Here is a 19,175-nt window from a genome sequence, read left to right as displayed (position 1 = left end):
GCCCCAACCAGCATGGCTGACTGGAGGGATACTGGGAGTTGTAGAACTTCTTTTTTGTCTAAACATGCGTAGGATTGTGCCCTAAGTATATAAAGCACTTTGTATTTGAGAAAAGGCATTTCAACAATTTAGGGGCATGCTAAAGAAGCTTAATTTTCCCCATCACTCTTTTTGTTTCATGGTCACAATGGCAACAGCAACTGCACTCCTGGGAGTCCCACTCCCAGCTGCTGATGGGTGTGTTTGTTTGTTTGTTTAAACCCTCCTGAGTGAGGGTGGGAAGTAATGCCTTCATTCTCATTTGGCTTCATGATGATATGAAGTATTCAGAATGAGGGAAGTGCTTTCTGCTCTCATTCTGGAGCCTGGTGGGGGGGAAATGATGGCACATACTAGCTGGAAATCTACTCAGTTCGCACTTCCAGAACCAATACACAAACTGAAACATAGTTTTGTGTGGACTTTGAAAGATTGCAAATTGAGGTGGAAATGGATGGTCGGACAAATGAGAAACTGAGAGAAACTGAAATGGACAGATTTGTCCATCTCTACTAGCAACGAGGAGTGTGACCTTTGCTGCTGGTAAATTTGCCCCACACCTAACCCTTTTACAACCCTTGCTCCCAAATTGCTGAAATGCTCCCCTGCCCAGCTTTGCAGTTTAATTTGGGGTGGGGGAAGGGAATTTCAGCTCAGCACTAAAACTCACTAGGTATTACAAAAGCAAGTTATACAATTAAGCAAAAAGATTAAGTGTGTCTGTAATGAAATTTTACAAGAGTAAATTACCATATTTTATGACAAATAATTTAATAACTGCTAGATATTACTGTCTAGCAGTTATTAAATTATTGATATTACTAGATATTACTGTTCTCCTTGTGGCAACAAACATGGGTTAACTTGCCCTGAGTTTAACTCTCATTGCTGTGCCTGCACTGTTAGGTGGAAGTACCTTCACCGCATCCTGACCTTTGGGTTGAAATAGTACTAATAGCTTGATCTTTGTCCCTGGGCAGAAATCTAACAATTTTATGTTTTCCATTTGACTTCTTTTTATAAAGCTATCTTCCATTTGAGCAATATTTATGATTGCATAGCATTGACATAAACTCATAATGTCTGCCAAGTACATTTGGCCTATAGAATGATACTGAAGCCAGAAGTGCAAAATGGTCAGCAAATGTTGCTGAACACTACACCTTTAATTCTTATCTAATAGTCTCCTGTTTTTAATGTGTCACTGGTGGTTTCAGAGGCTCAAAACTCCTTAACACACACACGCACGTGTGCGCGCCAAAACATATTCTGGTTGATAGTATCTTTTACCTTACCCTCCCCCACAGCTCCACCCTCACAAAGGCGCATACACTCACACCAAACACTTGCTCAGAACCCAGAAGGCTGTAACCATATGCGATCCTGAAAATCTCAACCTCTGTGTAAAATGATCACGTCTCTAGCCTTCATAGTTGAACTGATAACAGTATGGGCAATTTCTGGTGGTGGTGGTAAAAGCAAAGTCTACCCAAAAATTTTTTTTTAAAGAAAGAAAGGATGGGAAGAGTCAAAAAGGTGCATTGAAATGACACACAGAAGCTCTTGTAGAGAATTAAATGTGGAACGAAAGTTCACTGTATTCAGAATATTGAGGGAAGATGTTGTTTTATGAGCGGAAAGTTCTGTTTACTGCTTATTTATAAAACAAGACTTGCCCATTTCCCCTTCTCTAAGTCCATGTTTATACTCAAGATAGAATTCATTAGCATCCATATGGAATAATGTGTTTAATTTAAAGCCCTTTCCTCCTTTGGAAATAGAAGCTGCACAGTGTGTGTGTTTTCCAGTGAAAGCAAAGCAGTTTACAATGACCCCTAAGCCCTGAGAGCGGTAATGTAGAGTTCAGTTATGGCCTTTTATGGTTTCATTTTTCTCCCACAGATGAATCTCAAGTATAGCCTTTGCCAGCAATGTCGGCATGGACATCATCCAACAGGCTTTAGCAGTATATTAAATACCTTCTCTGGCTAAACAGCCTAGCCCATGGAAAGGAATTAATTGTTGCTTTATGTCTGCTCTTCATCTGGCAGGGGAATAATTGCAATAGCTAATAATAGTGTGGAAGGGTAATATGATAACTCCCATTAAAAAGTAGCCAAGGTATCTAGAGAGAACTACCTTGAGGAGGAGGATGCTTCCTTTCTGAAACAACTCTTCCGTCCTGGCAGTGTCTGCTTTGATCATGGCAGTCGCTACTTTGAAGTCATAAGCTGAATGAACAATAGCTAATACAGCAAACTTTCTGCTAGCTTGTGTAGAAAGAGGGCACATGCAAGGTAAACTCCACTAGCCACATTACAGATATCCAAGATTACTAAATTAATTGTATTTCTGCCCCTCCTCCATTCCTGTGACACCCCCTCCCCCTATAAGCAGTGCTTCCATTTATTTGAGCCAGTTTAAGCATGCAGGAAGGCAGTGTGGCGCAGCACATCTGGGACTACCACTTCCAGAATGCACACAGGTTCAGTTATATGGACAGGGCCCTCATAGCCAAAGCTCCGCTTGCACATGTACAGCCAGTGCATCAAAGAGGGAGCTCCAAAGCCTAGTCCACTCTCTGAGATGTGCAGAGAGATTTCAGTAAGGAGGTACCTCCAAGCATACAGTTCTCCATGTTAAAGGTGGTACAGCCCCTTTTCTAAATGTTTGAATCGGCTAACTGAGCATGAGTACTTTAAAATTGCTGGATGTGCTTTCCATTGTTGATCCTTTTTGCTTCATACTGTGGTTGTGGCTTGGAGACCACACAGGAAATTAATTATGGTACATTGGGGATGCATGCGGATGTTTATTTGGGAAGGTGGAACGCAATATAAAAATGAAGTATGGGATTGGCATGATATGGACACTTAAGTGTGAAATACAATATGAAAGTTTACTTAGCCCTTTAGGCCATGGTGTCCTCTAGAAACTGCTAGAGTCAACTTAAACATTCCTGAAGGAAATGGATGTAGACTTAATATAAAAGACTTCCCCAACTTGGTGCCCTCCAGCTGTTTTGGACTGCAACTTCCAGCATTCCTGGCTATTGGCCATGCTGAGTAGGGCTGATAGGAGTTGAAGTCCAAACCACCAGGATGGCACCAGGTTGGGGAGGGCTGTAATAGAATATCTAGGGCAGGAGACAGGCTTTGTTCTGCTGAATCTCATTCTTTGATTTAGGAAGTAGGCATAGCTCTGTTTCTTCCCTGGAAGCAGCAGCTGGAGAAGGGTGGAGCCTACACCCTATAAAGGAGATTTTCCCTGGAGATGGCGGACAGGGAAGAGAGAGAGAACAGATGCAAGCAGGTGCTTTCTGGCCTGCAATGTGGGGAGTTAGGTTTAGCTTTGCTGCTGCTTATTGGTTTTGTAAAAATGTATCTATTTTTTCACTGAGAAAATGCAATACATGAGACTGTTTGACTCCATAATCTGTGGCTGATTTTGAGTCCAGCATGTCCACTGACCAGACATTTCACAGACGGAGCAAGCCTTGTCCTCACTGAGTTCATCAGAGGAAAAAGTCTGGTTTAGGTAGTCCCATCCCAACAGTGTCCTTCCTTTTCCCAGTATAAATGAGTGCCTTTCTTTCTTATGAGAAAAACAAAAATACAGCAGTTAGAGACCCTTTTGCAGTGAGCAAAAAAACCTCCCTGTACCCTTGATCTGAATGGTCTGGCTCCTTCTGACAGGGACACCATCTGTGTGTGTGTGTGTGCGCGTGCGCGCGCGCGTGCACACACACAGTCTTGCAGAGTGCATAGAAATGCATTGTGGTCCTCCACCCCCAAAGTTCCTGGCAGTATACAAAACTGCAATCTGGGATGCACACATGCTCTTTCAGCCCTATCTGTGCCGTGGTGATAGGTATTTCACTAGTGCTGCCAAAACTGAATACAGAGAAAAGAGAAAGGTACTCTGAATTTTATCTTCTGTGTCTGGAAATGTATCCATGCTGCTGACATTTTGTGTTTTCTCTTAAAAAGTGGTAACACTTTGGTACGTTAGAATAGGACAATAACGGGCTTCTTAAATATACTTTTAAATTAAACAGTTGATTCAAGGTCTTAAAAATGCAAATCTAATCATTTTATACCAAGGAAGAACTATTACAAATCTAATCAGTTTATACCAAGGAAGAAGAAAAAAATCACCCTTCCTCCATCAAAAGGGGGAGACCCACTGGTTGCTTGAGGCCTGACAGTACTCAACCACAATATAAATTAGTTTCAGTACTCCCAACCATAATCCATTTATTTACTTGCAGTGTTTCTGTAAATTCAGTCCTGTTTAACCTCAGAACCTGTACCAAATGGGTCCGAATCATCCCGGTGGGTAACCAAGCTAATCCCAACAGACAAACATCCCAACAGACAAAATTGTAAATTGAAATCTATTTAAGGCTTTATTTCGGAAAAACACAGAACATAAAGAAAGCAGCATGGTGGTTATATGAGCATTAGAAACTTTCTCTATAATTACAGGGAAAGAGAGAAAATATCCCTGGTATATTTTCTTTGAACTCCCGGTCATCTTTGGCCATTTTTGGTCATATCCCCCTGAACACCTCCTCCCAGTTGTCTCTCGTGCTCAGGGCTACACTTCCCCACCCAACTAGCATTGAGTAAGGACATTCTCTTAGCAGCAGGTGCACACCATGAGATGTCAATACAGTACTTTTCCTCTTCTTAGTAGGCATATGAGCATGCTCAGTTCTGCTGTTCATTTCACTTAGGCACTCAGCCAGCATGTCGTGGCCTTGAACAAGCTCTGTGAAGCTGCTTGTAAAGACAGCTGAATTTTTTTCCCCTTTCTTCAAAGTCAGTCCTGCAAAATCTTAGTTAGAGTCTCAGTTAGTGAAATAATATCAATTAGCATACAATCAAACTTCAAGGTCTTCTCGCCCAGGAGTCTGGAATATAAAACTGGTTATGAGTCTGGGGTCTTTTAGGGGCTCTTCTTGTAGGTCTCCCCAAAACCCTCACTCAGGTCCTTCAACCATTCCAGATCAAATTAGCCATCTTTACTCTTTGCTAACCCTTTTAGTACCAGATTAACCGTTTCCAGCTGTAATAATTTGTGCCTATGCTTAAGGTTATTCTGAAATTCAAACTCAGTAGTTTAAACTCCAAAACATGATGCCCTCCATAGCCATTTTTTAGATTTTCAGGAGATGCCCAGTTTCGCAGACCCAGATGTCTACCTTTTTGCCCATCGTCAGTAAGATCAGTGCTTTAAGGCACCTGGCATGACTGGGCAAATGCTTGGGACAACAGGGTCTAGAGGACCCACAATTGTTGTTGACACCAATCACCAGTATCCCCTATTTTGAAATATATATTTCAGTAAGGTAGTGAGTCTGCTGTGAAGCAACGTGCTGGCTAAGCCTGGAGCCACCTGCCATCTTTTCACCAGAATTCCTCTGGGCTCTGCTATGTTGAAATCCAGAGGCATTCTGGAGAAAAGAAGATGGTGAGTGGCTGCAGCTTTGGCCAGCGTTTCAGAGCATGTGCACCATCCTAATAAAAATATCACAAAAGGAGAAAGGGACCCCTGCCTGCTGCCCCCTGGTAAGTTTACTAGAGGATCAGCAGGGTGGTGTGGGGCCCCCAGAGGGCATCTTGCCAAGTTGGAGCAGGCCCTGGGTGTTGCCTGTTCAGGTGCTGAAAATAGACTTTAAATGACTCTGCGCATTGAAAACTAAAACAACTAGGGAAATGTGCCACGAGATTCAGAAGAAATGGGAAATTATCCATAAGATTTTTAAAGTATCAGGTTATATCCAAAATAGATTCACAATTATTATTATTAAATACAAATAATATCTACCTAAACATCATTGACTCTAAGTTTATAACATGTCCAAATTAGTTTTTGGGGGAAGATGTTTAAACGGTTTTTTATTACAAAATTGAATAAGCAAATACCACTTCTGGTTATCCTTGTCCAGTCTTTGTCTTCCTTACTTAACAGGAACCTAATTTGTTAGTTTTGACATCACTTAACAGATTCACAATTAAACTGTAGTCCTGCAAGTCCTGCTTCCTACTTGGAAGCAAGTTCCACTGAAGTCACAGGTAGTCAGGGGTTAATTAATGTGAACATAAGAAGACCCCTGCTGGATCAGACCATGTTCCATCAAGTCGAGCATCCTGCAGTGGCCAATCAGATGCTTCTGGGAAACCCACAAGCAGGATAAGAAGGCTATAGTCCTTCATTGCTCTCAACAGCTGGTATTTAGTGGCATCCTGCTTCTGAACTGGGACGTTGCAATCACTAGTAGCCATTAATAGACCTCTTCTCATTCACATAGTCCACAGCATCTGCCACCAATTATTGATCATCCCTCATTTAATTAGTTTAGCCTATATGCTGCCACCTGCCATGCCTTGAATTGACTTGAGCTTTAGAGTAGCAGCTGCTTGCTGAAAAAACAAACCAGCTTACATCTGTAAGCAAAGTGGTGGTTGCACCACAGTGAGCTTTCATACAACTATTTCAACTCAGAGCACAGATAAAAGTCCAATTAAAACAAACAAAAAACCCAGCACTGACCCAGCATGGTCGCAAAAGTTTATGTGTGACTGTGCTGTTACTTAGTAAATATATTTAGGATTGTAGCTTTACTAATGGTAGATTTACTAAGCTTTAGTAAAATATAGGGCTTTTCCCACAGATATGCAGACATATCTGGGCATATAACTGATTTCTGTGTGCTTTTCCTGATCTGCAGATAAACCTGATCCTCCAGCAGGAACGCCTTGTGCATCAGACATAAGGAGCTCTTCCCTCACTCTCTCATGGTACGGCTCCTCATATGATGGAGGAAGCGCAGTGCAGTCCTACACGGTGGAAATCTGGAACACGGTGGACAAAAAATGGACAGATCTCACTACTTGCCGTAGCACGTCTTACAACATCCAGGACCTGCTGGCTGACAGGGAGTACAAATTCCGGGTGCGAGCTGCTAATGTGTATGGGATAAGTGAGCCAAGTCATGAATCTGAGTTAGTAAAAGTAGGAGACAAGCAAGAAGGTAAGTCTTTGCCACATGGAGACGATGATTATCTTTAAGTATGTTTGCCATTTGGCCTCCAGTTGTCAGGTTTTAAATGCAGGTATTGCTTAATATGCCAGGTTGGATATACGCACATGAAAATAGAGTCTTTATGTTGTTGCATCACTTCATGGTTCAGGTGGTTGGAAGGTCCAGGCTTTTTAATGAAATATTGGGATGCCAAGAATCATCTGTTTGTGTGCACACACGTGTGTGTGTGTGTGTAAGAGAAAGAAATAATTTTAATGAGCTTCAGTGCCTTGGAAGGACTTACGACAGGAAAAAATATTTTTGCCTCAGATTTATTAATTCTAATTAATTCCAGTTGCACCAGCATTCTACTATTGGTGCAGTGGTGTAGTACAGAAAAGCTGGTGAAGTGTAGCAGTTAAGACCATGAGCTGTTTTAACTAGAAAATCCCTGGTTCAAAAATTAGCTTAGCCATAAGTTCACTATGTAATTCAGGGGAGGGACTGTAGCAGAGTGGCAGAGCACATGTTTCGCATATTGGAGCTCTCAGGTTTAACCCCTGACATCTCCAGTTAAGAGGATTAGATAGTAGGGGATGAGAAGGCCTCTGCTGGAGTCTGGGGAGAGCTGCCTCTAGTCAGAGAAGACAATGCTGGGCTTGATGGACCAATGGTCTGACTCGATATAAGGCAGCGTCTTCTGTTCCTAGGTGGTGGCCTTAGGCAAGCCACTCCCACCCAGCTTTCGTTCGCCACTCCGTATGTGTAGCATGGCAGTAATATTCTGAGTTACTTTACAGGCCTTGTCTGTTATAAGGGTAACTTAAAACGGTATGTGGAGCATTTGGGTGCTTGAGGAAAAGGGGTATATTGTGGGTATAATGGCGTGTGTGAGTGGGGGAGGGGGCAGCTGAGGCTTTGTACATTGCAGTGATCCTTGAGGGATGCAGTGTCTGTTAACAGATCGCAGGATGAGGTGCGGACTGCCGTTTCCTCGTGTGCATATTAGTAGGGGATTTCAGGGAAAACTGCTGTTTTTGAAGGCACCCTAGGTTTATTTGTTTGTCCTCTTTTCATTTGCAAAATGTGATATCCTGAATAAGGCAACCCCAAAGTAGTTTACGGAATATATATAAAACAACACATAAAACAACAGTGCAGCAGCATAATTTACACCACAAAATATTGGGTTGTATCCAAAGTTAGTCCTACTTGGAGTAGACCCAGCAAAATGAATGGGACTTGTTAGACAACATTGGATACAGCTATAACCAGAACTTCTATCCTACAGCAGCCCTCCTGAATAACCAGGCTTTCAGTAGTTGCCAAAAGAACAACGGTTAATGAGCCAGCCGGGCTTCTCTTGGGATGGCATTCCACGGTTGTGGCACCACAACTGAAAAGGCTGCGTTTCTCATGGACACCCACCTTGCATCTGAAAGTGGAGGAACATGGAGTGGGGCTTCAGCTATTGGCTAAGTGCATGTGGAATGAATCCTTCAGATATCCTGGCCTTCTATTTTTTAGGGCTTTAAAGGTTAGAATCAACCCTTTCCATTGGATCCAGAAACAAATTGATAACCCATAAAATTGGAATAATATCCTTAGTGAAGAGAGTCCAAGATAAAAGCCTGGCTACTATACTGTATATTGGACCAGTTGAAGTTTCTGAGCACTTTTGAAAGGCAGTCCCATGTTAGAATAGTCCACCCTGGATGTTACGATAGAATGGATGATGGTGGCCAGGTTTACCTCCTCCAGACATTGGCACAGCTGGTAAAAGGTGCTCCTGGCTCCCCCTGCCAGGAGCAGCACCAGATCCAGAAGTACTTCCAAGCGATAGACCTACTTTTAAGGAGAATTAGAGCCCCATCAGTTTATCAGCAGCAGTTATTTTATATGAGAAGAGTATTCTGAACTGAGAGCACCTGATGGTGCAGCATTGTGAAGCTAAGAAGGTGTAGACTCGATCAGTTTCTTGGATGGGAGACCACATATGATCAGTCACTTCTTAATGTCAAGATTAGACCTTTAGGCAGCATACGACTACTATAGATACTGAGGTGGTTGTATGCTAATAATGCTTAGAATCTTTTACATTGCTTTAAAGAGTTCAAAGCTTTCCTCAGAAATCTTTTTTTTTTTTTTCATCCTTACAACTACCTTGTTAGGTTGGTCAGCATTATTATCGCCTGCTTGCCCTAATGGGGCACTGTGGCTGAGTGACTGTAGATTTCCAGTGGGTATTTAAGGGAGTACATGGCTGAGGCCAGATATGAAGCAGGGATTTCCTGAAGCATAGCCTATCCACTTATGCTACATCAACCAATTTCCTGAACAGAAAGAAGCGGCCAAGCTGTGAAAAATATGCATGAATCTGATCTTAGAGCACTGGCTGCAGCTGGTTATGGAGGTGTAGCATGGGAAGTGAGAAGATTCAAGTCTGGGCATTAGAATATGGTTATGTAGAAGCCAGGCACAAGATAAGATGTGATACAATGCTAGGCATGGACAAGGGCTTAATCTTACTGAAATCGCTAAGGGCATTTCTGCATGAGGCTTTTATCCCACGCCTTTATTGAGGCTTCTGCTCCAGATTCTTTGATGAATTACAATTGGCTCCTTTACATGTGCTTTTTTCCGGGAGGTTTCTTTCACTGCCTATCTGTGTTTCATTGTACAACCACGAGATATTGCTGTGGTATAGCAGAATTATGCAAATACATGGAGGGTTTCATGGCGCCATTCAGGATATACCAGACTTTCCTCGTTAGACCCCCTTCCCCGCCCCCGTCGTGATAATGGTCGCAAAGCATGGGACAGGCCCTGGAGGGTGACAACATTGTGTAAAGGACTTGCAAACTACCATGAGCGAGCAATCATGAGCGCACCATAAAAGCCTCGTGAAGGAAAGCTCTAAATGTACATTAAATCAATTGTGTGTACATGAAATGCAAATAAGCAGTGAAGATGAAGGCGTGACACCCCCTAGATTTCCAGTGCTTGTCATTTGCAACTCCTTTCCCTGCCGCAGTTCCTCAGCAGAATTTGACCAAAGTACTTTCTGAGTAGACTAGGGGCAAAATGTGGGTCCAAAATGTGGGCCGGTGCCTTAAAGACTGTGGTAGAAGCTCTGCTGCTCTGGACACCTCTTTTTTAGTGCACTTCTTACAAGTTTCTTATCTGTTTGTGGCATGCTGTCCAGATGTCTTCCCTTGAGCTTGTGCTTCTGTTGCAAGGATACTGAGTATTGTTCATGTGTCAAAGGCACATATTGAATATTATCTGTGCTGTAAATTGTGAGGGGTGAAACAATTGCTCTTCCTCATATCTGGGCCACTTTATGATTTTCTTAAAATTCTCTGAACTTATTCTCTAGTTTAGTGTGCTTAGGATTGCAACCTAAGGTATTTTAAAAAGAGAGGGAAAAAATAAGCCAAGCACTCTGCTGCACACCACTCTTAATACAGAAGCACATGTAGCCTTAAAAGGGGAGGGGAGGGAATACTAGCAAAGTTAACATTTCATCCTCTCTCCTGCAGCCGTGTTCCTGCCTTTCATGAATGTTTTGGGTGAACATGTTTTATTTTGTTCAAAAACAGCAAAGTGCCTTTTTGGCACTGTCTCCTTAAAAGCCTTGTTATGGCATAAGCTTTTGGGAGGCCTGAGTCCACTTCATCATAGTCCACGAAAGCTTATACTACAATAAATCTGATTGCCGTTAAGGGGCCATAAAACACAGCAAAGAGACAGGCTAATACTCTGGAAGTTGTTTTATTCATTTCTGTGAAAGCTGTACACTCATGCTCCACAGCACTGGAGCTGCAATACGCATGCAGCATTTTACAATAACAAAGTAGTAGATTGACAGCTATGAACTTGAGCACACTCTGGGAGAGAGCGGAGGATAGGAAGGCCTGGTCTGCTATGGTCCATGGGGTCATGAACAGTTGGACACGACTTAACGGCTGAACAAGATTGACACCTATGGTGGTACTCCTTCCCTCAACAATGTCCTAGCTAACAAAGCTTCCTATTCCACCCCTCTCTTATTTTTCTGGAGATTTAATACACTTGCCATCCTGAGCACAGATTATGGCTAGTGGCTAAAAAATGGAGGGAATTTCAAAGAGCTACCTCTTGAATAAGTCTATCTCCTGCTACATCCCTCCCCCACACACCTCCATTATGTGGAGAAGTAAGCATGATGCTATGGATGCTGGGTTGGAGGGATATGAAAAGGCCCTATAGGTTAACAACACAATTCTCATAAAGTACTCAGGACAGAGAGCGGCTCAGGATTTCATGGCCTGCATGGCAACCATGAATCTGTCCAAATTGTATCTGGCCCCACTTATTCGGCAAGGCATACTTTCGATCTGATCTTCTGTGTAGGGTGGGATGATGATGGTAATCTAGGATTGGAGGAACTTTCTATAGTTCCATTGTCATGGACAGGTCACTGCCTGGTGGGGTTTAGATTTGCTTGACATGGAGCTTCTTCAGGGGTGGGAGGCCAATGGTTCGCCACAGGAGACTGATGGACCCAGATAGTTTTCTGATGGCTCTTGGGGATTTTCCTGTCATCTCAGCAGGTGATTCTGTCAAAGCCCTGGTTGACCTATGAAGTGGAGAAATGGTCTGGGCAGTTGACACAATTGCTCCTGAGCATCCTCTTCCATGGAGTGGAGCCCAATAAGCCTTGTTCTTCAGGGTGCTGCAGCAGATGAAATGAGTGGGGCGTTGACCAGAGTGACATTGGCAGAAAACTTGGAACAAGTCTGATTAACAGAAATACAGGAGGAGGAGCTTGGTAGCCCCATCGAGAGCATCTGGGTTGAAATAAATGGAGCAAAGAATAAAAGGAACCTGGTGGTCGGAGTCTACTACCGGCCACCCAATCAAGGAGAAGACAAGGATGAAACTTTTGAAAAGCAAATAGCCAATGTTTTAAGGAAGCATGATGTAGTAGTAATGGGGGACTTCAATTTCCCCGATATTTGTTGAGAGACAAATTCTGCAAAGCATGGCCCCTCCAGGAAATTCATGACTTGTGTGGTGGATAACTTCCTCCTACAGAAAGTAGAGGAAGGAACTAGAGGATCGGCTATCCTTGACTTGATCCTAACCAACAGAGATGACTTAGTGGATAAAGTAGCAGTTACAGGAACTCTGGGGGAAAGCGACCATGTTGTACTTGAGTTCTTGGTTCTAAGGGAAGCAAAAGCCAAGTGTAGTCAAACGCGTACCCTGGATTTTAGGAAAGCTGATTTTCATAAACTCAGAACAATGATCAGTAAGGTCCCATGGCAAGCGATGCTAGCGAGAAAAGGAGTCCAAGATGGGTGGGAGCTTTTAAAAAAGGAAATTCTCAAGGCACAATCACAAGCAATTCCAACAAGAAGAAAAGGTGGAAGACAACAGAAGAAGCCAATGTGGCTTCAAAAAAAGCTTAGGGATGACCTGAAAACAAAAAAGGACACATATAGGAAGTGGAAAGAAGGCCAAGTAACAAAGGAAGAGTACAGGCAGATAGCACGGAATTGCAGGGATGGCGTCAGGAAGGCTAAAGCTGAGAATGAGCTGAGGTTAGCGAGGGATGCTAAAAGCAACAAAAAGGCTTTCTTCAGCTACGTGCATAGTAAAAGGCAGAGGAAAGAAATGGTGGTTCAGCTATTAAATAAGGATGGCAAAATGATAACAGATGACAAAGAAAAGGCAGAGGTGCTCAATTCTTACTTTGGCTCAGTCTTCTCCCAAAAGAGGGTCTATGCCCCCCCTGGCAAAACCGAAGTACAGGCTGAAGGGGCAGGATTGCAGCTTGAGATCAACAGGCATATTGTCAAGGAACACCTCATTACTTTGAATGAGTTCAAATCTCCAGGGCCAGATGAACTGCATCCTAGAGTCATAAAGGAACTGGCAGACCTCTCAGAACCGCTGTCTATTCTCTTTGAGAAATCATGGAGGACGGGGGAAGTGCCAGATGACTGGAGGAGGGCTAACGTTGTCCCTATCTTCAAAAAGGGTAAAAAGGAGGAACCTGGGAACTACAGACCAGTCAGTCTGACATCAATCCCTGGGAAAATTCTGGAGCAGATCATAAAGCAATCCATCTGGAAGCACCTTGACAACAATGCCGTGATTACTCGAAGCCAACATGGATTTGTCAAAAACAAGTCCTGCCAGACAAATCTGATCTCATTTTTTGATCAAGTCACCTCCCTTGTAGACCGTGGGAATGCTGTAGACATCATATACCTCAACCTCAGCAAAGCTTTCGACAAAGTGCCCCATGATCTCCTGATGAGCAAACTAGCTCAAAGTGGGCTAGATGAAACAACGATCCGGTGGATCCACAGTTGGCTACAGAATCGGACTCAAAGAGTGCTTATCAATGGGACCTTCTCAAACTGGGGAGAGGTAACGAGCAGGGTACTGCAGGGCTCAGTCCTGGGCCCAGTGCTCTTCAACATTTTTATTAATGACTTGGAGGAGGAGGTGCAGGGAATGCTGATCAAATTTGCAGATGACACAAAATTGGGAGGGATAGCTAATACTTTGGAAGACAGAAACAAAATTCAAAGTGATCTGGATAGACTGGAATGCTGGGCAGAAAACAACAGAATGACATTTAATAGGGACAAATGCCAAGTTCTGCACCTAGGAAAAAGAAACCAAATGCACAGTTACAAGATGGGGGATACGTGGCTCAACCACACTACAAGCGAGAAGGATCTTGGAATTGTTGTCGATCACAAGCTGAATATGAGCCAACAATGTGATGTGGCTGCAAAAAAGGCAATTGCTCTTTTGGGCTGCATTCATAGAAGCATCGCTTCCAAATCCCAGGAAGTACTAGTTCCCCTCTACTCAGCACTGGTTAGGCCTCATCTGGAGTACTGTGTCCAGTTCTGGGCACCACACTTTAAGAAGGATGCAGACAAACTGGAGAGGGTTCATTGGAGGGCAACAAAGATGATCAGGGGACTGGAAACAAAGCCCTATGAAGAGAGACTGAAAGAACTGGGCATGTTTAGCCTTGATAAGAGAAGACTGAGGGGAGATATGATAGCACTCTTCAAGTACTTGAAAGGTTGTCACAGAGAAGAAGGCCAGGATCTCTCCTTGATCATCCCAGAGTGCAGGACACGGAATAATGGGCTCAAGTTACAGGAAGCCAGATTCTGGCTGAACATCAGGAAAAACTTCCTGACTGTAAGAGCAATACGACAATGGAACCAATTACCAAGGGAGGTGGTGGGCTCTCCCACACTGGAGGCCTTCAAGATGAGGCTGGACAGCCATTTGTCAGGGATGCTCTGACTTGGATTCCTGCATTGAGCAGGGGGTTGGACTCGATGGTCTTGTAGGCCCCTTCCAACCCTACTATTCTATGATTCTATAACACGGGCTGTAGCTCATTTTAAAACCTACTCTGTGGCAATAAGGATGGCAAAGGAATTGTACTTCTCTGACACCATTGCATCTGCACAGGGTGCAGATGCTCACCCAGCAGAGCTTTTTTGGGTGTTGGTAATAGACTAGATGAGGGCAAACAAACTGAAGCTTTATCCAGACAAGACAGAGGTGTTCCTGGTTAGTCGAAAGGCAGATCGGGGAACAGGGATTCAGCCTGTGCTTCATGGAGTTACATTCCCCCTGGAGACTCAGGATTTCAGTTTGGGTGTACTCCTGAACTCGGCCCTGAACCTGGATGCCCAGGTTTTGGTGGTGGCCAGGAGAGCACTTGTGCCGCTGAGGCTAGTGTGCCAACTCCACGCATTCCTGGAGATGTCTGATCTGGCCACCGTCACATTTTATTTGTTTATTGCATTTATGTCCTGCCTTTTTTCCTCTTTCAAGGAACCCAAGACAGCTTACCTTATCCTCCTCTCCATTTTATCCTCATAACAACAACCCTGTGAGGTAGGTTGGGCTGAGAGCCTGTGACTGACCCAAAGTCACCCAGTGAGCTCCCATGGCTGAGTGGGGCCTAGAACCCGGACCTCCCGGCTCCCAGTCCAACACTCTAGCCACTGCACCACACTGGCTCTCACATGCCTTAACTTTCCATTTGGACGACTCTGCGTGGGGCTGCCTTCAAAAACTGTTCAGAAATTTCAGCTGGTCTGGAATGCTGCAGCCAGACTGTTGACTCAAGCTGGTTACAGGGAGCACATGACTCCCTTGTTACGACAGGCTACCAGTCTGTTTACAATCAGAATTCAAAGTGCTGGTTTTGACCTATAAAGCCTTATATGGCTTCACCAGGCTACCTGAAAAACTGCCTTCTCCCATATACCCACTGAGCTTGCCTCAGTCTTAAGATCTTCAGGAGAGGCCTTTCTTTTGAGATTGCAACGCAAAAGAGGGCCTTCTCAGTGGCTGCTCCTAGCCTGTGGAACTCCATCCCAAGGGAGGCTAGGCTTGCTCCTTCTCTGCTGTCCTTCTGCTGGCAGGAAAAGACCTTTTTATTCAAGCAGGCCATTGGTGTGCAATCAGGTCTGTTGGGTTGGATGCTGTTTTTATTGTTATTGCTATGTTTTCAATTGTGTTTTAATGAATTGGTTTTATTATTGTCTTAATTTTTATTTATGATTGTAAGCCTCCTTGAGTGCCATTTTTCTTGGTAGAAAGGCAGGGTACAAATTAAATTAATCAATCAGTTCTCTATATATTGCCATATTGTTTCTTATTCATCCTTACAAATTCTCTAAATGATTAGAGCAGAAATACTATAAATCATATCCTGACACTCATATATTCCAAGCAAGATGTAAAAGGGGCCTTGTGAACTTCTTGCTGCTAGTCTTATAGAGTTATTCTTAACCGCCTTGGATAACAGTGAAAAGTCTAGCCTCTATTGTTGCTTTTTAAAAAGAGAGTAAGGTGTCCATTACGTTCAGTCCATAGGGAATGAATTATGTGTTCCAATTCCCTGTTCCTCTTTTTAAGTACATTTTATACGTAGTACTTTGTAGGTTTAACTGACTCCAGCACTAACCACAAAGGGTTCATAATATTTATTGTCTTAAGTGTAAAATAACATTGCAGTAGTTCAGAGTTATTTGATATTAATGTCAGCTCCTACATTCTCATGGGGTTCATCCAGATTTTGTTAATTGAGGATTTCACTGGCAGGACATCTCACTGAAGATCAAAATGCTTCTTTGTTATGTATAATTAAAATAACTTTTATGTTCCATCCATGAAAGATGGTAGCAGAAGAGCCGGAAAGTGCCAGCTGTTTGGATAGAACTGCCTGCGAAGACAGTGTTCCTGTGCTGCAGTGCCCCCTTTCTGTCACTGAAGGAAGAATATCTTTTGGGCTTGCTTAATTCTCCCAAATGTTGTAGTTTACAGTGGGCCGTATTTACAAAATGAAATATATTTATAATGAAAATGAATATATTAAGCTTGCTTTTTGGTCCTGCACAGGTCCCTCAGGCATTTCTGAAGTTTGGGTCCAGCAGCTCTTTGCTGATTAAGCATTACATTTTTGCTTGATTGCAATCTGTAATGTTTGAAATCTTCAGCTGGTATTTAAGAATTTATTCGGATGTGGATGGTGTTTCTTTACTCAACACAGAAGTCAGACAAGATGGTCTTTTAACCCCTTAAAAATTCACAATTCTATTTTATTTGCGCATCAAAATATGCCCATCTATGATGCTGATTCCTGCCATAGAAACCTACAGCAAGTTTCTTCATGCTTCTGTTGTCCAGTTGCCATCTTAAAACTGACCTACATATGGACACCATTTGGAAATGGCTATAAATGGCCTTGTGGAATGGCTGTTCCACACGGCAGCTGTAATATGTAGAGTGGCTCAGCATGTGGATCCATCCCTGTTGGGCAGAGACTTGCCATACTACTGCCAGCTATGTCACGGCAACTACTACTAGAGATAGAGATGTGTGAGAAATTCACTCTCAAGGTTTTTTAAAAAAACGATTTACCGAATTCACACCTCCCAGATCAGAATGCAAACCCAATTGCAGTTTGCTGTTAGAAATCTGTATATTTCTGAGCTTATGATACGTTATGCAAAGCAGAACATATTGAAAATATGTTCAACAACATGCACACATTTGGAAAATGCACACATTCCCAAAATGCACACAAACATTTTATTCAATGGGTACGTGCATCCAAAAGTGCATATGTTTAAAAATACACACAAAAATGTTTACATTAATACGTACATTACAAAAATTGCATATGAATTTCCATGTGGCTTTTTTTTTTTTAACCAAGTTTGTGTGGGGGTGGGATGGAACAAGCTTGACTTCAAAAAACCAACTACCTCATCAAGAATGACATTGACAGCTCCACCCATTCCTAACCAGATATGTCTAACGGTGGCATGAAGACTTGACAGCATAATGGGAGTTACCTATTATGGAGAACTACTCGGCATATTATAGCTGCCGTGTGAAGCAGCCGCTATGAGATGTTTGAAGTGGCCTCTACATGGCAAAAATTAAGCCAAAGTTATGTAGGCCCATCCTTAGCAAGTACTGCCAGGTGCTTCACCAGTAACACTCATGAAGAATTAGAACCAGCTTTTCTAGGTGTGGGTATCATAAGAAGCTGCCTTATCCCCTGTCAAACCACTGCTCCATTGATCCCGCTATTGCCTGCTCTGACTGGCAGCAGCTGTCCACAGTCTCAAGCAGAGAGCATCACCTGCCACCTGATCCTTCTAACTGGAGAAACCAGGGATTGAATCTGGGACCACCCACATGCAAAGCAAGAACTCTATCACTGAGTTCTTTCCTCCTCAAAGATGCTGTCACTTGGAGATGTAAAAGTCTGATAGGAGTTGATAAGATGCCAGATGTAACTGCAGATTGATTTAACAGAAACTGCCACATACAAAAATGTTTACAGCAAATTTAATGTCAAAGCTTTCTACTAAAGAGCCGAAAGGGAGACTGTAAGGGCCCAGGGCATGGTCTGAAGGCACATGAGGCAGGCACCTGGCTGAATGTAAGCAGGTCTAGGTCTGCCAGTGCTTGGAGGGAAGACCACCTTGGAATCACATGTAGCCACCTTGAGTTTCATGATGGAAGAAAGGTGGGATATAAATTAATTAATTAACAACAACGATAATAAAGTATGAAAAGGAAGTTAAAAATAGAGAAAATCCAATAATGTGAATGACCTACTGAGATTCTCTAGTCACATTGCCGCAAAGTGCCCCTGCCTGGAGAGGAGGAACATGCATATGGAACAGAATGTAACTTTTATTCCTTTAAAAATACGTATTTATAGTTATTTCTTTATTTTAATTTATGGTTAAACAACTGAAAGTGCAAACAGTAAAGAAGAGAAGGATGGGGGAAGGAGGAGGGAGGGGCTTAGAGTTTGAAGGAGAAGTAAATGTTAATGACAGCTCATATTGAATGTCAATGTATGGGGTACCTCTTCATAGAAAAGAGAAAAAGTCCAGCACATAAATCTGTATAATCAGTCCAAATAAGTGTCCATACAGTGTTGCTGATGATAGGCCCACATTCGATTATAGAAAGGGAAAAGAGGTCCTCAGTCCATTGGATGATCAGTGGCAGGAATGTGTCCTTAGTGCTGCAATACAAATCTCTAGGTAACCATAAGTGCTTTCATGAGCCACCTATATTGGTCATCAGGCAGTTCACAAAGCACAGTAATGTCATTTGACAACATATGTGCATCTTCAAGCTTCAAGCACATCTCTGGAATGAGTTCGATAAATATAACAACAGTCTGGAAAGGGGCCACCACAGGACATATAACTTATTCTTAAAAGGGAAAAAGATGATATAAGAAGGAATTCATTATAGATATATAGATATGTTTTTATATTTATTTATAGGCCCTAAAGAAGAAGAAGAAGCGGAAGGGTCGGATGATGGTAAGAAATGTGCTTTTTCACCATGTTGTGTTTTTAGCTTGTGGTTCTTTTGTAATTGGTTGTTCTTCCTGTCAACATCTAGAAGAGAAAGAAACGGAAGTTGACTATCGGACAGTGACTATCAATACAGAACAAAAAGTTTCAGATTTCTACAATGTTGAAGAAAGATTGGGATCGTAAGTGTAACAATATGTTTTGTCCATTCT

At 42.7% G+C, this 19,175-nt stretch overlaps 1 protein-coding gene across 4 annotated transcripts in view; it reads left to right on the top strand.

The window, feature by feature from the left end:
• The window catches only part of MYLK (myosin light chain kinase), a 274,020-nt gene that overhangs the window by 222,473 nt on the left and 32,372 nt on the right, over positions 1 to 19,175 (top strand). For all 4 annotated transcript variants that reach the window (XM_084807373.1, XM_084807386.1, XM_084807368.1 and 1 more), the window contains 3 exons: positions 6,776 to 7,078; positions 18,931 to 18,969; positions 19,052 to 19,145. In XM_084807373.1, coding sequence (XP_084663499.1) covers positions 6,776 to 7,078; positions 18,931 to 18,969; positions 19,052 to 19,145 — 436 coding nt within the window. The remainder of the gene's footprint in view (positions 1 to 6,775; positions 7,079 to 18,930; positions 18,970 to 19,051; positions 19,146 to 19,175) is intronic.

The sequence above is a fragment of the Heloderma suspectum genome, chromosome 1 (genome assembly GCF_057233095.1).
Source record: "Heloderma suspectum isolate Gila_16-S chromosome 1, 16-S_ref, whole genome shotgun sequence".
NCBI lineage: Eukaryota > Metazoa > Chordata > Lepidosauria > Squamata > Helodermatidae > Heloderma > Heloderma suspectum.
The sequence above is the reverse complement of the archived record's forward strand: the minus strand, read 5'-3'. Positions and strand labels throughout refer to the sequence as shown.